Source organism: Physcomitrium patens, chromosome 21 (genome assembly GCF_059467195.1).
Source record: "Physcomitrium patens ecotype Gransden chromosome 21, ASM5946719v1, whole genome shotgun sequence".
Classification (NCBI taxonomy): Eukaryota; Viridiplantae; Streptophyta; class Bryopsida; order Funariales; family Funariaceae; genus Physcomitrium; species Physcomitrium patens.
The window spans coordinates 8039892-8061589 of NC_143430.1; the positions used below are offsets into that span (position 1 = coordinate 8039892).

General features: G+C 47.3%; 1 protein-coding gene across 2 annotated transcripts; it reads right to left on the reverse strand.

The window, feature by feature from the left end:
* Window positions 1-7433: 7433 nt before the first annotated feature.
* LOC112274576 (brefeldin A-inhibited guanine nucleotide-exchange protein 5) lies at window positions 7434-21628 on the reverse strand. Of its 2 annotated transcripts, XM_090245557.1 has the most exons (35): window positions 21555-21628; window positions 21260-21462; window positions 20554-20620; window positions 19754-20003; window positions 19352-19473; window positions 19021-19079; window positions 18824-18881; window positions 18525-18612; window positions 17944-18261; window positions 17471-17529; window positions 17266-17335; window positions 17082-17150; window positions 16652-16774; window positions 16255-16308; window positions 15896-15981; window positions 15586-15682; window positions 15273-15371; window positions 14946-15173; window positions 14553-14663; window positions 13989-14173; window positions 13673-13847; window positions 12972-13402; window positions 12396-12813; window positions 11935-12174; window positions 11558-11681; window positions 11271-11419; window positions 10718-11077; window positions 10408-10574; window positions 9796-10106; window positions 9493-9662; window positions 9093-9212; window positions 8825-8961; window positions 8378-8693; window positions 8050-8145; window positions 7434-7770 (listed from the first exon to the last, which is right to left on the reverse strand). In XM_090245557.1, exons 2-35 carry the CDS (start codon window positions 21366-21368, stop codon window positions 7708-7710), a joined length of 5529 nt encoding a protein of 1842 aa, XP_090101683.1. In that variant the 5' UTR covers window positions 21369-21462; window positions 21555-21628; the 3' UTR covers window positions 7434-7707. The 2 variants fall into 2 exon arrangements, with proteins under 2 accessions (XP_090101683.1, XP_090101682.1); XM_090245556.1 differs by having other exon boundaries at window positions 21260-21595.
* Window positions 21629-21698: the final 70 nt, after the last annotated feature.

Here is a 21698-nt window from a genome sequence, read left to right on the forward strand (position 1 = left end):
GGACTACCTTTCTCAAGGGGATCTTTCAACGGGTATGATGCTTCTTGGAACTGCGGTGGGAACAAATCGGTTCGAGATGGAACTGAAGACTCCGTAATTGGGACCTCATTGGGCTTCGCAACCAAATCAGGGCTCAAGACTTTTCCAGTATCAAGACCTGAATGGGATGGATCCGTAATTGGGTGTGATTGGCCCTTCGCTTTAGGATCGTCCAAATGTTTAATTAGGCCTTTTCCTTTTTGCTGACTCCTAGTAAGAACAGTATGGACACATTCCACCCGATTTACTGGAGAGCCTTGAGCACCTCGATTTATCCCCTCCATTTTTCTTGGACTCTCGATCTGCTCATCCTGATTATTGAAATTGAATGGAGCATTACATTGCTAATACGTATGCCCTGACTGCTTGCAATTCCCACAAACAGGCGCATAATCGTCACTGGCTCTTGGATTGGGACATTCATTGGCATAATGACCAATTTTTCTACAACAGAAACAACGCAATGGCCTTTTTGCACCTCCATCAGGCATATTGGGTGTCTCCATCGGTATATACCTACTAAGTTTGTTCCATGTAGGTTGAGAAAACGATCCTGGTTGTCTCGGTTGTACTTGGTTCAATGGCATCGATGGAGCATATGGTTGATACCCATGCTGCTCCTTACCATAGTTCTGAGGATTTGATACAAACCCCTGATTATAAGTGGAATTCTAAAAATGATTGACTGCTCGATTTTGGCGGTTAGATCGATTTCCATGCCATCCAAACGTATTTCTTGTTTGAACTTGATTGACATCCCATGGAGTTGGTGGAATCATGGTCGGATTACTGAATTGTTGTTGTCTTTGCAAATTCCAACAATTAGCGGTTAAGTGCTTGCCTCCACAAAATGTACATTTACCCAACACTTGTGAAGGTGACGGGCATTCAGTTACCAAATGACCGTGGCCCTGACAATTACTGCACCATCCATTGGTCCTAGTATTGGTTGGCTTTTGCCTCTTCTCTTTATCTTTGGCCATATTAACGGCCATTTCCTCCATTTTCTTCGTCAAGTTCAATAACAAGACTTCATTGGAATCTTTTGAAGCTGGTATTATTTGTTTTTCTGCCAAAGTTGACTCTTGTGTTTGATATGGAAAATATGGAGCATACGCTATTGTGACTTGCGGTGGTAAAGCTTGCAATGGGATAACATTAGCTGGCCCCTAAGTATTGGCACTTGAATGGGCCACTGTTTCGATCATCTGTGGATAACTATCCACTGATCTGTTCAAAGCCGGATATTGATAATTGCTTTGAACTGGTATCATCGTGGCACTTGCAGTTAAAAACTGATCATAATGGCATTCCTTCCAAACCTTGGCTCTATCAAGGGATGCAGATACTGTAACTGGTTCAGCTTCTTTTATAAATATTTTTAGCTCTGGTGGGTGCAAACCATTTATTAATATAGATAATATAAATGCCTCCAACATTTGGTGGTTCGGCCACTTACTAAGTATATCAGCCACTCGGCCATAGTACGATTCCACCGCCTCTCCTAGGATCATTTTGCTGTTCATTAACCTTCTTCGAAGACGGTCTTCAAAACTAATTGGTCGAAAACGGGTCAAAAATGCATTCTTCAATGCTTCCCAGTTCAAAAATTGACCAACTGGTTGACGGTTATACCATTCAAATGTTGTATCTTTTAAGGTTGCTAGCAACCATCGTAACCAAATATCCTCGGTTCTCCCATTATTGGCGACACATGTTGTCAAAAACTGCGATAAATGTTGATCTGGATCCGCACCCGGAAAGCCCCTAAAGGTAGGTAATGGAGCCACGCTAGTTTTGCAATCACTCACAGTACCCATTTGTACTGCTATGGGAACCGCTGGACCTCCCGTCGTCATTCAATTTGACAACGTGATACTTAATCGTTTGTGAATATAGTCTGCGTCTCTCCCAAATATATTTTCTGAACTTTCCACCTTGCTCAATTTACTATTATTATCCTTGAACAAGTTTATTGGTTGAATAGGAGGTGAGAATGACGGATTTTGAAACACACTGGCAATTTCTCTAACGGTATATACTTCTGAAATATTAGATGTCGATTAGCTTCTGGATATGCTCAAATATGACGACAGGCATGCAACCATGGCTTAATCCAGCTTTGTCTATGATTCCTTTTTAACTTTCTTTGTTGTTCGTTTCGAAACAAATTTCTTGCTTGCGATCTCTCTATTCTATCTCTTGACTGCCGTATTTTCTTTACTGTTAAGTTCTCATTCTTAATAACCATACTCTTTCATTATATTCTTCTCCGATTGCTACCTATTTTCCATCTTCTTCAACCGGCAATTAATACCTAATACTCCATGCTATTATCAATTTTCCCGGCAGCGGCGCCAAAATGTGATTGTCGTTTTACTTACTCTAATTAATCTAATCAGAGTAAACCTGTATAGGGGGATTCGAACACAGGGAAAGAATATCGCATGAGCTTATACGTTAGGGTCACACAATTAACTGTATTCCGTACTACTTAAAACACCCAGGAAACACTACAATGCTTTCCACTTCCTAATAATACTCCACCATCACTGATAACAATAACGTGTAATCCCGCACTATCCTAAATGACAGGACATAATCATACTATAATCCAAACTCTGGAATTCTTCACCATTAACTGCCTTCACATTATAGTGTTTCACACAAACACAGACTCATTCTTTCCGCTGAACTACAATCAGATTTCAGCATTCAATCTTTTTTCTTCCCATTTAATAACAATCATACTTCCATTTTATAATTCACTTTCACAATATTCAGAAACTCTTAATCTTCTTATTCAAAGAAAATAACAAACAAAAGAAAAGAGGTAGCACCAAGCTTACCCCGGCTCACACTATCACAGTCTGGCCCCTACTTCCTCTCTCCCATCCTCCTTAGGCTAACACAAGATACCAACTGCTACATTTCTAATGAAAACTGCTTTTTCTAACTATTCATCCATTTTACCTACTGAACTACCTTTTCAACAGTCATCTATCCATGTTTACACTATAAACTAAGTATCTACAATTCAGCAAATAACTACTTATTCTACAACTACCTTGATGAACACATATGAGATTAAGCATCGAAAAACTATTCCATATCATCCTCGAGCAAGTGGGCAAATAGAAAAGACCAACGAAATTTTGTACAAGGTCTTGACTAAGACAATTTTGGAGGCGAGTACCGATTGGGAGACCAAACTTTTTGCAGCTTTGTAGGCATGTCGTACCGCATATAAAGTAACTACCAACACTACTCTGTTTCAATTAGTTTATAGCAAAGAGACAATTTTACCTATCAAGTTGGAGGTTCAAAGTTTACGAATTGCCTTGGATGAATGTCTCAGTGACAAGGAGTCGTTCTACTCTTAGTTGGTAAAATTGGACGAATTAGATGAAATACGAGCTATAGCTCTTTTTAGCATGGAAGCAAGTCAAAAACAGAGAAAGAGTTACTATGATAGTAAACTGCGTCCGAAGAATTTTATGCCCAATGATTTGGAATTACTGTATGATAGCTGGTTTAATCATTTTCCAGATAAATTTCAAGTTCGCTGGCATGGGCTGTATCGAGTGATTGAAGGTTTTTCTAATGGGTCTATTCAACTAGAGGATTTCGTGCACCATCGATTCAGTACCCGCATTAATGGGAACCGATTACAGTTATTTAATACATAAAATCTAGGACGGGTATTCATTTTTTGGGGAGAGGTGACTTCGAATGGACTCGGGATAGACCTAGGTATGGTATAAGTGCATTAAGGTGTAGATGCGGCTGAAAAGATAGTTAGTAATTATTAATGTGTCAGATGGGACGTAGGTGAGAAACGGACAATATGCATAACCTGTTGTCATTATCACCAAGTAATAAAAGAATAGGAGTGGGGCATCAATAAGAAATCATTCTGTGGTGTTGTTACAGTCACAAGTGACAATTGAAGATGTTCAAGAATAGATGAATCAACTACAGCATCAGTTGGAACTCCGTGATGCCCAGATCTTGAAACTAGAGGCTCAAGTCCGTGAATTGGGAGAGTATAATGAAGATCTCTCAAACCAGTTGAGGAAGGAGTCGATGGACAGATTGGAGGAGGAAGAAGATTTGAATTTAGAATCAGAATTGGTGGAATCCACATTATATAATGTAACAAATGATCAATTGGATAGGCCATAGGAAATAGTAACTTTATAGAGTTTTGTTAAGTAGTTTTTAGATAGGTAATAATTGTGTGTTTGCGAGGACACTGCACAAATAGGAGTGGGGCTATGTAGAATAGATATTAATTCGTTTTTGTAAGATATTGATAAAATAGACTAATAGTCCATAGAATAGTCAGTTCAAGAGGACTGATGATTGATTTAGTTATTAAAAGCAGTTAATTACGTGATTACGGTTAGAATTTGGGAATAGTGAGTAAGTATATAGGAGTTGTAGAAGTTAGTATGAGGGCCAAATTGTGATAGTCATGAGCCGGGATAAGCTTGGTGCTACCTCTTTGTCTCTTTGTTTTTTTTCTTTGTTGTTGAAGAGTAATGGATAGTTTTTCAATACTGAGAAGTGAGTCTGTGGAATAAATCAGAGATTGATTTATGAGTTATTGATTATGTAATTGGAGTACTCAGTGATTGAATTATATGAATTATTGGAAGATTAGGACTATTGTTTATTGAGAGCTGTGTGTGTTTCGACAGAGGAAGTCTGTAATTATAGAAATTATGTGAATTTAGATTAGTTGGAGTGAAATCTGTTATTCCTGGTGTTGGATGGAAATTATTGTGTTTTGAGCAGTATTTTGAGAGTGCATGATTGCACATTGTTGTTATCAGTTGATGAAGGAGTATTGTTACTAGGAGAAAGCATTGTAGTGTTTCTTAGTATTTTAGTGGTTCGGAATACAGTTAATTGTGTGACCCTAACAAGTAAAACTCATGCACTTAGTCTTTCCCTGTGTTCAAATTCCCCTATACAGGTTTATTTTGAAAAGAATTATAGAATAAGAAAAACGACAACCACAATATCTTTTCTATGAAAAAAAAAAATATCATATATATTCATCAAATATGTTGAAACATCAAAAATATCCCTCTATACTTGAAAGTAGCAAATCTACCTCTCACTTTTGTGATAATAGCAAATTTATCTTTAAATGTGATAAGGTATCACTACTCTTCTATTTTTAGGTATATTTGGGATCCTTTTTAGTACTTTTTGGTGTCGCATGTAAACAACTCTAAGTTTATTGGCAATAGAAGCCAAAGACATGAAACCAAAGTTGATATTAGAGGCTTTTGTATGCTAGAGATCTAGTAAAAGTTTGTGGAGACAGTTTTATAGGATGGCATTTTTGAATACCTAGAAAAGTAATTGATGTCAATGAAGTGAAAATGGTTACTAGCCTTGAAATCCTTGATAATATCAAATCAAAAAAATATAGTCCAAGAGCTTCTTTCAACCTATTAGTCACGTTTTCTATGAAATTTGTAGGTCGAAGCTCAACATTAGTAATATTCTTGTCTATGTTGGTTCTTGAAATCATATTCAAAATATGAAATAAATAAATAAATAAATAAATAAATAAGGATTTGTCGGTACTCACTTGTTCTTTGTGTATGTCAAAGAGTGACTTTTGCTTCATGTACTTGACATATTTTCCTACAATATATATTTTAAAGATCATTGTATTGTAGTTCACAAATTCTTGTAGCACCATTAGAGATTTCAGTTTGTTGAGACTCCACATGTTGAGTACAAACATGGCATGAGACTTGGCACTTCCATTTGCCACCATGGGCTTTGCAATCACAAGGGAAAGTCAATTGATTCAAAGGACTTTCATCATGAAGTATTTTTACATTGTTGACAATTAATTGTTTAAAAATGTTGCAAGTTCCCAAACTTGGAGAAATTTGTAGATGTTTTATAGCCTAGAGTATAGAAATGGGATTTTGCAACTTTGTAATTGCAACAAAAGGATTTGTAATCACCACATTTGAGTGCCAATACTTATATTGCAATAGTTGCTACATCTATACTTCTTCTATGTGCTTGTGTATAATCACATAAAAAAGGCCCCTAATCCTTGGGAGATTTGTGAAAATCCATGCAAACCAAGTTTATCCCTTTGCTCTTGGCATATACTATGAGAGAGAGTTCTATAAAGTTTTTCTACTTCTTCTTTACTAATGCATATCCTACATCAAACATCTCTTCCCTTGTGGACATCATTTGCACCAAACCCTAAAACAAAACACTCACAACAAACTGCAACTAATTCTTATTTCTTTCCTATTCATTGTTGCTTGTACATGCTGACCTAGTTATAGATTTTAACACATTCCCACAAATTTGCACAACACTCAGATATTGATAAAAGAGTAGGAGACAAAATGTGCCAAAAAAGGTAGCTCCAAAATCTGTGCAACATACAATTTGGACCCCAAAATGCACCTAAAAAGGAAAGAATGGTAATATTTTATCACATTTGGAGATAGATTTGCAATTCTCACAAAAATAAGGAATAGATTTGCTATTACCAAGAATCCAAGAGTAATTTTAATATTTCAACATATTTCAAGGATACATATAATATTTTTCCTTAAAAAAAATTATGTTTTTTATTTCAATTAAATGTTTGTTGCATTTCAATCTAATTTTATTTATTTATATTTCTTGTTGTTTGAAAATTCCAAAAATACATACTACTACACCACATTACATTAAATTAAAATGATAGAAATAAGTGATTTGGAATAAAAACTATTTTTGAAAAGAATAATTTGTGATTTACAAATATATAGCATGGTTTCCAAAAAATACAATGAGCAGCATCAAAGTAAGATCAAATATTACTGGATGAGACATTACAAAATGCAATACTTACTTCCAAAAAAAATAGTTATAAATATAACATAACACTTTGAACCACATTACGTATTGATCAACTTCCCTAAACTTACATTGCACCAATTTCACAACCCAACCCAATGATCATTTCAACAAACCATGAGAGAATTGCATAGGATGGAAGACCACTCCATGGAAGCACTAATGAAAATTGGCAACATAAATACAATCCCTAGCAATAATGTGTTGCCAACTATCAAAGGCAAGACGAATCCAACAAACGCACAAGATGACATCTATTGCATTGTAGTAAAACGATCACCAAAACCTCCAAAATTGCATCAACAGTCATGTGCTGAATCCATCCTGATCACAAGAACATTAAGCCAAACCTAGAGCCACCACACCATTCAAACCAACCAGACCACGAAAAAAGGTATTAGGACTCATCAACTCGGACAATCATCATGAGATCGGTAATCTGCAACAACTGAACCTAAACAACAATAACCAACTCGAATACCTCCTGCTGCTCTCGATTCAGAAGCAATTCCAATCTTTACTGCACGGGGTCCACAACACTGGACAATACTCCAGCGCACTCGCGAGTGCCCCTCCCACGTTGCCAAGGTATCCTTGCTCCGCAAAACAATTCTGCCTCTCAAATAATGGTTCCGTCTCCACTACTCTATCATCTACAACGGACAATCGCCTGTCCAATGTCGCTCACACCTACTTCTCTATCAACAACAACCCACCCTCCAAATTGCTCCACTCCCCCCCCCCCACCTAATGCCCCCATCCTACCCACAATCACGGCAGAAGTGCCACCAATTGCACCCTAAATAACTCTCCCAGAGCTCTCCTCACGTCCATCTGCACAACCGCCATCCACACTCTCAGTCTACTGCAACCACCCGCTCGTCACAAACATATACCATGATCCATCCAGGATTCAAAAAACCACTGCACCAACACTCTACCCCCACACAATCTACTGCCAACTGCCCATCAAATCTCCATCCCCTACCTCCAACAACCTCATCAATCAACCACAACCACTTCCGGAACACCACCCCGCCTACTCAATACTGCATACCACCACGACACTGCCCACCAATCCACACACGCCAACGGTTCACGAGAAGCTCGTACCTGATCACTGCAGATAAGCTTGGTAAACCAAGGGTAGAACTCTTCTAGATGCTTCCTGAACAGCCTTCTGTCCATCTCCCTCATCGCCTTCAAAACCTGCACAACGCAACGCTCCGTTCCTCAATTCCCCTCACCCACCACACCCACTCTCCCAAACCCACTCGACACCTCACTCTCCATTCACAACTCCAAAACAAAATGTGCCGCCACTCCACCACTTCTCACATGCAACGCCTCCACCCATCCCCAGCCTTCCGACTTCACACGCCCTTGCGCGCCCCACCCTACCATCACACAACCTCCATGCCATGTGCGTGCGACCAACTACCTGCACAGTCACCGGTGACCGTAGATCAAGCGCTCGGTGGACGTCGGACTCCACAGCCTCGCTTGGACCCGGTTGCAATGTCGCCACTTCTCTCAATACGTCCCCACAAAACGACACCAGCCGCCTCTCCGCCTCCTCTCTCAGCTCCTGCTCCCCACCTTTCCACGTCGTATCACCACTGTTGGGACCGTCACCACCCTGCTCCGTCATCTCATCATCCCTCGCTTCATCACCACCCCCGCTCGCGGTCTTGTTCAGCACTGCAAGGTAAATCTTCGTGCCTTCGGTTTCCTGCCGCAGCAGATTCGGAGGAGACCTGCACCACAACCTCCGTTGCAACGTCAACAAACACCACCACGGATCCCACTTCCTATCGCCCACTCCCACCCGCACCAAACCCGTTTCACACACTACAACATCATCCTTCCACTTCCCCCGGAACCTCACCTATCTCCAGCGACATGCTGCATTCTACTCCGAAGGTTCGAGTCGCTGTTGTAAGAACCCGCGAATTCCACCATCGACAACACTGTATCCATCATCAATCGCTTGTGTGACGCCTGTAATCTCTGCCAGTGATTCCTCTGTCCAACGCAAACGCACGTCAAATTCACCACCACACCCCACCGGACCATCTCCACCAAACATGCCACATCACACCACCAATGCAACAACACCACACTCCACCATCCACTCCGTTCAAAAATATCCTCACCTGCAGACTATCCAGCGCGCCCAACAGCAAAAGCTGTATCACGCATTTCGTCCTCACGTCCTGCAGAAACGGACTCTCTGCTTCGCTCCCGTCGGGGCCAAGCTCCATCACATCCACATCCTGCACACCCAACGTTCGTCTTGTCAGACAACCCCACGCTCAACCATGGATCCTTCCCTCACAAAACCTCCTCTTCCCCTAACGCCTCCAACTACTCAGGGGACGCTGTCCACGCTACGCCTCCCGCCGCCACGCTTCTCGACACGTCCTTTGCATACCCCAATCTCTATACTTTCCGACACCACATATGCACCTCCCTCACCACCTCCACAACCCCGGTAACCCTACACCACACTTCACACACCACACTGCACCAGGTTCTGCTCAACCACCACATTACCTGCAAAGAACTTTGCACACCAACATCTGTGGGTTTGCTCTTCGCACTCCTGAATGACGTGTTCCTCATCAGCAGTGTGTCCATCACATTGCTCATGAAAGTCCGCCCACTCGCCAGATTCGCTGCCTTGGCGTCCCTCGGAGAAGCCACCGAACCTGGTGCTTCAAAACCTGCACAGCACCACGCTTCCCATTCATTCAACCAACCCACCGACCTACAACATTCCAACACCCATGCATCCCACATCTATTCACCCCTCTCCACACCATCTATGCACCGCCATGCCGTCACCCCCATCGCTACCTTCGGACTCCGCAATGCTCAGTCTTTCCACCCGCTCCTCTGCCACTGAATCGAAGCTCAACCGACGGTTCATCTTCGATGCGTCCCCGTTGCTCACGCTCTTCGGCGTTCCTTCAACCGCACCGTTCTCGTGAGCTACCGAATGCTCTGCCTCTGCCTCTGGTTGTCCGCCTGGGGTGTGACCTCCTCGCATGCTCGATGGAGGGGTCGCAATTGACAGCCTGCCCGGTCCCGAAACCAAATCCGACCCCAACGTCACCATGCTCTCCGGCTTCATCAGTTCCACTGGTTGGGTGCTCTGACACGCATCCCTGCACAACCACCGCACGCGCTGTCAGAGCGTTCGCTCCAATGTTGGTTCCTCGAGTACACCTGCACCCCAACGCCTCGGCTTCCACCCGTGTCGCCATTTACCACGCAACCCATCCATCAACGCAGTCACAGCACCACTCCACCCACCCGACCCACCGTGCTACAACCAACTCCACCTTCCAAAGATGCACATCCGCACAACCTCACTGACATGTACCGCCCCCCGAGCCCTCACAAAAACCCCGTTCTATCTCCCCACTCCCCTCCTCAATCCACATGCCTCCACGTCACAATACTTACCGAATGCTGTCCAGAACAGTGCTCCAATCCTTGTCGTTGAACTGGTGTCCACCAACTTCAGCAAGCCGCACCAGAGCACCCATCGAAATTGCTGCCAATGTTTGATCCGGTCGAGTAGCGCAGTCCAGCAACAACCCCAACAATGCCGGTAACAGAAACGAAACCTCCTGCCACAACTCAAACACGCCCCGTCAGAACCACTGCATCCACCTCCTCTCGCCTCATCAACTACCCGTCCAAACATCCCACCCCCGCCACCACAACAATTCACCACCACCACCACCCAACACAAGCTGCCATGCAACCCCACCTTGTAGAAACTGCTGAACAGGTCGCACAACAGCTGAAGCGAGTGTATGCAAGTCTCCCGAAGCCACTGATCTGCAGATGCCGGCTTTTCCCCATCTTTACCAGCATGACGAACGTAGTCGAAGATGGGAAACAACACACGATGGAACACGCTGTCCCAGAAAGGTCCCGAAAAGTTCTTCCCACGCTCCTTCAGCAGGTCGAACAGAACCTCCAAAGCACAGTTCCTCACTTCCGTTCGCGGATCCGACGTCAGATCCGACAACCCGGCCAGCATTGGGAACCAGTAGTACTCCGCTACCTCCAGGTCCGACTGATCTCCGTTCTCCCCTGTCTTCGACACGCCACCGGCTATCTGACCCTGCACACACCGCGTCACCTCACCATTCTCAGTACAACTTTGCCACCACCTCCTGCTCTGCACCCACATCGTCCGCAAAACAGCGTACCACCTCCAACCGGACCCGCGCAACCTTCAACCACAACGCAAACGTCCTCACGCTCGCACCACAACTGCCTACGAATGCATTCGCCCAACCCACCACCCATCTTACATCTGCCAGCCGATCCTCACAGATTCGAAGCAGGGCAATAGCCTTCAGACTCGTCTGTGGACTGATCTTGTTGTTTGCAAATGCAATCAAGCAATTCACGCAGTCCATGAAGCAATCTCCCACCACCTGATCAAAGTGTTCCAGCACAACTGCACCAAACCCAACCCAGAAAACAACCCCTCAGACCCACCATCTTCTCCTCCACACCTGCAATCTCCACCATCTCACAACCCAAATCCAATCGCCCTCACAACCCCCCATCAAATGCATCCACCACCACGCAATACCTTGCTCCACATTCTCGAAAGCAACGTCGGATATGGACACCACGCCATCGTACGCGGCTGTGGTGAACACCATGAACACGCTCCGCCACCCGGATTTGATGCTCCCAACCTTCGACTTGATCATCTGAACACAACCTCCCACTGCTCAGCACAGCCCACCTACTTCTACCGCCCGAACATCCCTATCCGACCAAAAGCCCACTTCAACCGCACCGCCACTTCACCACACCAATGCCGACCGTTCCACCACCGCCAACCTCCCCCCTCACACAAAACCTACGGGATGCCTACTTCCCACCAACCCGCACATGCTGCCACTCCGGACATGCTAATGCCCGTCCCACACGCGCAACCACATGTTCACAACACCTCGTTACCTGTACAATGCAGTCCACGATCAGAGCCCTGATGCTCGGGTTCTTGCTGCTCCGCATTATCACCACGAAAGGCTTCAGAATGTCGTTCTGGAATGTGAAGTTCGCCAACTCCGCCCTCTCCAGATACTTGATCGCCAGTTGCCTCAGAGAGTCGATCGCATACATCGCAATCTTCTCCTCCGAATGACTTCCAGCTGCAATGAAGTGCAGCGAAAGAACTGCCCATATCCTGCCCCACACCTGAACCCCACACCCGCATGCACCCTGTCAACACCCTCCACCTTCACCCTGCCGTCACAACCTCCACGTCCTACGCGCACGCCGCCCACCTACACAATCTTACTCCTCATCATGCAACCATGCTTCACAATTCACCCCCGCGCAACAAACTCCTCTCACGTTCTCCAACCCCCTTCTCACTGCACTTCTCATCCACTTCCTCCTCGGTCAAGTCACTTTACCATTCGAATTCGCGTCATGTTGTAGTAGCTGATCTCCACCAGCTTCGTCAAACTGAACACCCGCGGTGGAGACTGCCTCAACTCTTCGGCTGATACCCCGCACAAAGCCCCAAAGAACTCCACGATCACGTCGCTTGGCAGCCGCACACTGTTCACAAACACTTGTTCCGTCGGCTTCCCTGTCAGCTCCGTCAACGAAAGCACCAGAGAATCCCGAGATATCTGGTTGCTGCCCTGCATCAACGTCGATGTCATCCCCGGCGTCGTGATTATGAACTCCAGCCTCGACACGCACTCCAGAACAGCATTCCATGTGTCCTGCAACGCCTCTGGTTCGTTCTGGCACATAGATAGCAGCGTCTTCAAAGCCTCCACGTTCTTCGATCGCATCTCCCTCGGCGCATGCAAAAACGTGAATCTGCCACCACAAACCACGCAGCCACATATGTCACTATAGTCCCCGCCCGCGCCCTCTGTGCACTGTGAACGCCCGGCTCACATCCAACTCCAACACCAACACCGACACCAACCCATCTCCGCTCCAAACAATCCTACGGGACGTCGGTAGACACCAACCTCACTAAAGACGTCAGAAACGCATAGCGCATGGTCTCCATTCCCAGTGCCTTCGTCAGGTGTATGCCAAGTCGAACCCCTTCCATGCACAGCAGAACTCGCGACTTGTTGTCGCTGTCCTCCATCGTCACAGAAAATGCTGCCAGCAACGGCCATCCCACGGCTTCCAGCATTGGACGAGCCAGGTCCTCGTGTTCCGCTTTGTGGAACACCCCTTTCTTGAACCCCGCTTTCTTGAATATCGACTGCGTCACCTCGATCAACTCGTCGCTCTCTTTCTTCGTATCGGCAGCACCTCTTCCTCGAAATCCACCCAGGTTCAATATGCTCACCAGCGAGCTTCTCTCTTCCGGCCTCTCCCTCTTCGAGTCGTCGTCCTTCAGCTTTATCTCCTCTCGAACTATGGAATCGTATATTTCCTCCAACAGTTCCTGCCACGTGTGATCAAACAAGTCAGTTGCACTTCCCCACCCCTACTGCTTTTCCCTATTCTTCCCAATACCACCACCACAACATCCCCAAAACCCGTATCCTCCACCACACAACCCCCTGTTGCACACCTCCCGAAACCTCGCCCAAAACTTACAAACTCTCACACCGCTCCCAAAATCCTCGTGTTTCCCGACCCACGCTCGTCAACTGCAACAACCCTACGTTCAAAACACGCCCAAGCGTTCACGGCCCATGCGCTATGCCCATACCGCAGGAGCATGTTCGTCCACGTCGCTGGACGAGTTCATGCGCACGAAGTCGGACTTGCTCATCTTGTTGGTCACCATGGGGTTGTGGGCGTCCGTGTTCAGCATGATCACTGCATATGCCAGTATGTACGCAGTGTCCGCGTTCTTGAACAGATTTGGATTGTCTCGGCAGTACCTGCGGTCAATAGTACATGCATCACCCAACCATCACAGCAACTAACCACAACCTCATCTCAACTCCACAACCAACAACAGCGCCGTCTCTGCCGTCAAGTGCATCGCATCACCCGGCCACGCGCTCTCGCCTCCTGCTTACCTCTCCGCAAACTTCTCCATGATGCGATCGATCTTCTGCGCTTCGCCAGGAAGACGAAACCCGTTCAGGAACATCCGAATGGCTTTGTCGAACTTCATATCCTTAAAGCTCAGTGCATCAACGAATGCATGCATCACTGCCAGCGGAAACTCCTCGTGCTGCCCCAAGTAGTCTCCGATCATCGTCTGCACCACCCACACCCAATCACGTCACAATCTCATCTCCTCCAACACTGCACCAGTCGCACGCTCTAATCCCCAAACACTGTCCCGTGTCGCCCCACAATCCAGCCCCCTATTCTGCCATCCGTCATCAGCCTGCTATTCTGCCAACATTCTTCGCCTTCACAGGACCGACTACCATCCCGCCTGAACCATCATCGCCCACTCCAGATGACGCAAACTGTACTCCAACATCCAAATCACCTCGTGCTGCCCTCAGGTTGCAGCCCATTCCCATCCAGGCCGTAATCTGACCAACATACCCCTTGCAACAACATCCGTGGTAACCCGGACAACGCCTATCCTGTGTGTTGCAAACTCCCAACTGCCACGAAATCATTACCTTGTCCAACCCCGGAGAATCCCTTAGAAACTGAGCGACTGCTTTTGGCTCCTTGGCCACCAGGTTGTGCTCGAAAAGAAACTTGATCCCACTTGACGGCTTCATATTGAACTGTACAACCAAGTAACTCGTCCGTGTCAGCACATCTCACCTGCTCACTCCATCACTGTCACACTTGAAAGATGCACGAACAACAGCTGTGAAGCCAAATGTGCACACCCCACGCACCAGTAACTAGCAATCATCCCACAAAATACTATTCCTCAACCCCTCCTGCCCACTCGCCACTGGTACTGTTCTACGTCCTCTCACTAGTATCGCATCCGTAAATCATAGCTTCACAACGCAGGTGCCATGCCGCCCTCGTCATCAATGTTGCAGTCCGCCGGGTACCTTGGCAACCGCGCTCTCCATGGTGACCTTCAGAGCTTTTGCTTTCTCGAACTCATTCGCTTGGGTCACGACCTTCGCGTCCTCCTTCACATCCGCCTCAGTACCGCCACCGTTCACCCCACCAGAGTCAACCTCCACGTCGGCGACGGTCAGGTCGGGAAACACTGGCCTGTTCCCCCTCTGTTTCGATGTCCACGTTCCCAGTGACCTCAGCACGCTCACCAGACACTGTGGATCAACGCACCACTTGGATGTCAGATGCCAGCCACCCGACAACGACAAAACAACAAGCCCCCATAACCTTCGAGATTCTCGAGTTTCACTCACTTGAAGAGCCAAGGCTTTCAGCGCAATGTTTTGCGACGCATTCGCGGCGCTGGGATCTCCATTCGCCGTCCCTTGGGCAAGTCGCGATAGCGAATTCACCTTCATCACACCCCACACATCGCATCAACCAACCGCACATGCCACACCACGTACAACCTCCACAGCCACAAAACCAACAACGGGCCACGACAATCGCCCGTCATCAACTCATACATTCTCGCTTGTCAACATGTCAGCATCACCACATCCTCACGCACCACTGACCGTCCCAGACCAAACAAACGTGCACTTGCACCATGTTTCGGCTCCATACCATGCGTTCAAACAAGTTCGTAGCGTCCAGATCACAATCGTAGTTCACAAAAATGTCTGCCAGCATCTGCGGATCGTTGCAAGCCTTCTCCAGCATCCTGCAGTGCCACACACCACACCACACTCAATCCGCTTGCACCGCCACCATAGATGCACGTTGGACCTCGCCTTGTCAATCAAACATCAGGCTTGTAACCCGCATCCAAACACCACACTGCTAAACACGACCGCAGATTCATTCCGTCAAACCCTGGGACCCGTAAACAAATGTGGTTGCTCCAACCAGCCTCATTCGGGGGACCCAATCTTACTTCAGCACTGCCGTCTTCTGATGAATCGAACACTCGATCTCCAACGACCGCAAAACAATCAAGTTGAAAAATATTCCCAACTCCGCCTGCACCAACAACCCCAGTTTGTCAGCAAATTCACTCCATGTCGGACACGCCGTACGTCGACTCTTTCAAACAGGCTGCTCAAGCCGAGTACAGATCCAAACTGGACCAGGTTCACCTTGCACACAGCTCACGCATTCGTCTTAATCGTCCACTCAACACTCAACACTCAGATCCACTTCCACACTAAACCTGCTCTGCTATCTCAACACACTCGGAGACCCCCGTTCCAACTCACGAGCGAACAACAGAACCCCCATCTACCACAACTTCACCTTCAGGCTTTCCCTGTAGCGCTGCATCATTATCAGAAAGATGTTCACTGCAAGCTGCCAGTACAAGAGCACACAAAATCAGCAACTCCCGAGCCTCAATGCCACACACGTCCATCAGTAACGTACAGGGATAACTGTCCACAATAAATCACACTACAAGATCCCGGCAGTATACGCCATGCAGCCTGGCTTATGCCTCCTCTCACGTTCATGTTTCCACCCCAACTCATGCTCAAGTCTGCATACTGCTGAAAAACCAGCAGTCAGACAGAGCAGCTCCATTCACAAAATCAGCACTCTACCAACGCAGTCTGCTCGTCACCTAGGCCACCCGCTCCAGGGCAACAGCTTCGCTTGCATCGCCAACCCAAGGACGACACAAATATCAAGCACCCACCTGGAAAACTGCTGCGGTTGGCGAAACGCACGACCTCAACAATGCATAGCATAGGTACGCTTTCACGAGCTCAATGAAAGGGAAGTTCGTCGTGAAAGCATGGTTCACACTTTCCAGGCATCCCTGCACAACAGTCCAGGATCCATCACACAACAATGCTACCAAAATCCATAACCTATCACCGGCTGCACACTACAAATCCCCCAAGCACGAGAATCCCAACATCGTCCCCAAGTTGAACCTTCTTAGATCATTTCCCGACAACGCATCGCAGGCAACCGCTGGATTCATCAGTTCCGCCCGTCTATCATCTATACCAGCCTGCATGCATCCTCAACCTACATTCCACATCAGGCGAAGCTTCCGCACCGCACACTTGCCTTCCTATCAATCACACACACACACACTCAAATTGTACGCGACAGCTCACCTGGAGCAACTCCAGAGAAAGTAGCTTGGTTCTACTCAGAAAATCGTCACTCCCATCCTTCATAGCCATCTGCACACGCATCATCTTGCACGCTCAGCTCATCAACGACATCACCACGCTGCACCTCCATCATAGCATGGAAAGATAGACACGGCACAAGCAGGAATGAACAATTGTGCCTTACTTTGCAGATAGTGCGGAGGACAAGAAGAGCGTCTTTCTGGCCCAAGCTCAAAAGGTCCAAGTCCCCTCCACTGTTTGCGTCCCATACATGCACACCACATCAACAGGATGATGCCACCGGTTCAGAAAACATTCCCTACCCATCACACATGTCTACAGCACCACCATCACTTTGGCCCTTCACAAGGTCACCCAAGACCACGTACTCATGGTTCTTGATCGCTCCCTCGGGCGTCACGGCTTTGTCCAATGCAGCTTCAATGCCCTGCAAATCCACACCCAACCACGTTCCCTCAGCTCTTCGCACTATAAAACCACGACGTACACTGTACCGCCGCAATAGCTCAGCTGCGTAAACTACTGGAGGACATCTGCAGCGCGACCCCACCCAATATCACGTGCACAGAGCGCATGCACCCCACATTTACTCCCACAGCAGCTCAACCACCTCAACAAGTCCAGGACCTGCTTAGCATCACGATACTACCAACGACGAATGAGGCAAACCACCCACCGAGAGCGGCGCAACCAAATAACAGCACTGAAAGAATCACAAGTACATTGCCGACTGCTGGAGAACACGAAGAACACCTAGGATCAATGCGCCTACGGTAAGTAACATGATGCCATGCTGGCTTTCTACAATTTCTCCTAACGAGCGTTGTTGTTAACCGCATACCTTGAGATCAGATTCAGTCGCCAGATGTTGGAACTCCGAAATCGGCACTGGTGGAGGAGTGCTTGGCACTGGCCGAGGTGACCGAAGGGGCGTTTCCATCGTCTCCCCTGTGCTTGCGTTCCTTGCTTCCCCGGTCTCCGGGTCTATGTGAATTGTGGTAGTCCTGCTGTACGTCAATGCTGGCCCTACTGTGCTCTGCCCATCTTCTCCGTGAGCAACCTGTCCATTCGATGAGGCATCCGGGACTTCATCGTTGGAGCCACCAGCACGTGCATCGTCGCCTGCGTGTGCCGATGGCGGTGCCACACTCTTGCCAGCCTGTACAACGTGCGGGTTCTTAGCAAACAGGACACGCTGGGCAGTCACCATCCAACTCGAGGCACGGTTCCGGTCTACGTACGACGACGCTAACCAACGCTGAAAACAAAATTCGACAACACGGTGCCTCGTATGGCAGACCACCGAATTCCTCACTTTGCGCGCACCAATTACACCGACTCCAGAAAACGACACGTTCCCACATCCTGTTCCATCCCATGCAATGACCGACCGACAAACGCCATGCGGGTCCACACAATCACCTCTACATCGATCTCCATGCGCCTCAAAACGATGTTGATCATCTGGGTCAAAGTTGCCTTGGCAGTCGCCTGGTTCACGGGGTTCTTGCTGCAACACACAGTACCTCGTGTTAAATAATCTGACGTAATCACAACCCCCAAACCGAAATCACATGCATGCGTATTTGGACCTCACGCTGACCTAACCTGGAAAACTTTGCTTCCAAATCACACCTCTCCGACACGCATCCACCACTTCTTACCGACCAATCCAGGCAAGCATCATTTGCGATGCTTACTGCCTTTGTCGTGCACCCTACCTGCTCAAGACGATGTTGTAGCACGTTCGAACAGCGGTCAACAAGCATTCTCCGTGCACTGCAGTTTCACAGCAGGTACAGCCAAGTTAACTGCTGATCAACTTTGGTTCGAACAATTTCTTCATTTCCGTCAGCAAAAGCATCCACTGACAACTGCCTGCTACACCTCAATTGCACAACAGCAGGTGGACCCTTACCTTGAAAAGTAGGTGAAGCTACCGCAGTCAGAAGCACCTTGATGACCTGCAGGACCAAACTGCACCACAGTCCAGACCACATGTGAGACCACATCCCACAAAATGACGAGTAACATGTCAGGGTAATCCCACAAAGAGAATTGCGATCCTCAGTCCGGGAAGAGCCCAGTCACTACCAAATGCAGGTTGTGACTTGCTAGCCCACAGTCTGCGTGTGAACGTGAACTGAGCCAAGTCCGTTCCCCAGATCACACACACAAAGACAGACTGGCTGAAATTGCACGCCTCCCACCCAAGCACCCGTCGCAACTAGCTTCAAGGCGGATCTTACCTGTCGGGTGCGCTAGTGTCAGCAGAAGCACAGACCATGTTAAGTATCTCAGTTGCCAACTGCGCATTCCTTCCTCCATCAACACCAGCTTCTCCCACCAGATGTCCGTATGATATGAGTTTCTACACACATGGTGCCATCGATGGGTCAGTCGAAGCAAAAATCCTCCATTGCGAAGAAGAAAACCGCAATCACCAAGCTTGCGGGAGTAAGCTGGCGGCACCACATTCCAATCTCCATCACCAGCACAAACGGGAAAATATATCGACAACCACGAATACGAGGAACGCACAAAACAAATCATGGACCACGGCATTGTGAGCAGAATCACTCCGTGACGTCCTTAGCACACCTCGCAACAGTGACCGACCGAGCACTACTAGAGCAGGTGTGTGTTCTTACATGTAGGCAGTCTAGAGCTGGTTCCACAAGCTTGGACTGCTTCGTCTCAAAGGCGAGACGCAAGGGCAGGATCACCAAATCTGCTTCCGAACCTTCTAGGATGTGTCCGGCCTCAGCTAGGGCTGCAGCAGCTGCCTGTCCGGTGCTGGGCTTGGCGGGAGATATGGCCGGGCTGGTATCCTCAAACTTCTCGTCTGCTTCTTTAGGACTTGATGGATCACCTTCCGAGAGATTGTCTTGGACGACGGATCTGCATCCACTATGTACATGTCACTAGAAGCACCACGGAAGTATTGATTTTCGGTCGTCAAGGAACGGCGGAATAGTATGACCACGCTGGAACGACCCTGTTACTACTATATCACTTTTGGACTATGTGTCCATTAGCTTGGGACACGCTCTTTGCAGCATGACTAGGCTCCTTTTGGAATTTAGCGGAGTATCTTTTATTGAGCGTGACCCTTAACCTGCGACCTCTTCTAAACGACTGATCACTTGATGTTTTTTAACAGGAATTTCCCCAAACGCCTCAGAGAAAGATAATGTATGGCATGCGAGAGCTGTTGCAACTTAGTTTTAAAATGGTCCGCTTACTCTTTTATTTTAATTGCACAGTGTCATCAGATTTTATAAGATGCATTTCGCTGTCAGTTTCTAATCCTACCAACAAGCTTGACCAAAACATATATGCTTCCACATTCATATTTGGCCTGCCTTCAGCCACTCGTTATTGGAACTCACGAAACAGAGCAGGGCGAACCGCAAAGAAAGAGTGATTTGATATTGTCCCGAAAACATACATTTCATCTCGAAAAACTGGCTCTGGCTCTTCAGGGGGCTCATGCGGTGGTGACACAGGTTTCCCCTCTGCAATGTTACAAGAATCCCCCGAATTAGTGACCTATTCCTGACATTGATCTTGGTTGTCTGGAACGCTACGAGGAAGAGCTAAAAACATGTTCATTGAGCTACACCCTCCATTGCTTGGGACATTGCTTTCTACAAGTTCTTGAAAATTCACAATCATCCAAGAATGATATCAAATCAAATGATAATTCACTCCATGAAAGTTGTTGACTTCTCAAAGGACATTGCTCATGCATCTACGCAGCCAACTGCGGAGAGTCTACACATGTAGAACACAGTTGATTTTAAATTTGCTGAGGCCTCCATCCATCAATATGTTCGAAACATCGCGCGCAGGTCACAGAATATTTTACAAGGATGAGAACAGAAACCCCAAATTGCGCCCAAGGCAAATCCAAGGCAAATCCACTCAATTGAATTTTCTCGACTTGTGGCGAATTCGTCGAAAACGATGCCAATGGTCCCAAAAACGCACTTGCGAAATGCAGGCCGGCGCCAACCGGACCCGCAGAAGCAATGCCATCGTGTGTGGAAATCCGCTACTCTCGCGAACACCCCAGTCACTCCATTAGGTCACACAAGCTTCTCACGCGACGAAAACCAGAGCGCTTGGATCACCATAAAAAGTACAAAACTCACCGAGATACGCCTTCAGAGCAGTTTGCAAGCTGCCAAATTTGCGGCCAGCGGAATCCTTGAGCATGCGCTCGAACGCACGCGTCACGAAGGCGCCCCCGGCCTCCGCCATGGTTACACACTCTTGCACTAGATCAGAATGCCGCTCTCATAACCCCGACCTTAAAACCTCGCAATCACAATCGCACGGGCTCCAGATCCTCCTCCTGAAATGCAACACAGCATGCTTGAATCGAACACTCTAAGGGGAGCACTAGCGTCCGATGTGCACTCCACCGAGAAGTAACCATTCACTTACTCAATCAAACAGCCTTGCTCACCAACGCGGAGGACCCAGGGGCTGACTGGGCCCCGCTTCGCCATAGCCATGACTCCTCTTGCAAGAGTTCCTCTCTCCCCATCCACGTCCTGATCCAGGTGTTCTCTTCAGGTGTTAATATCA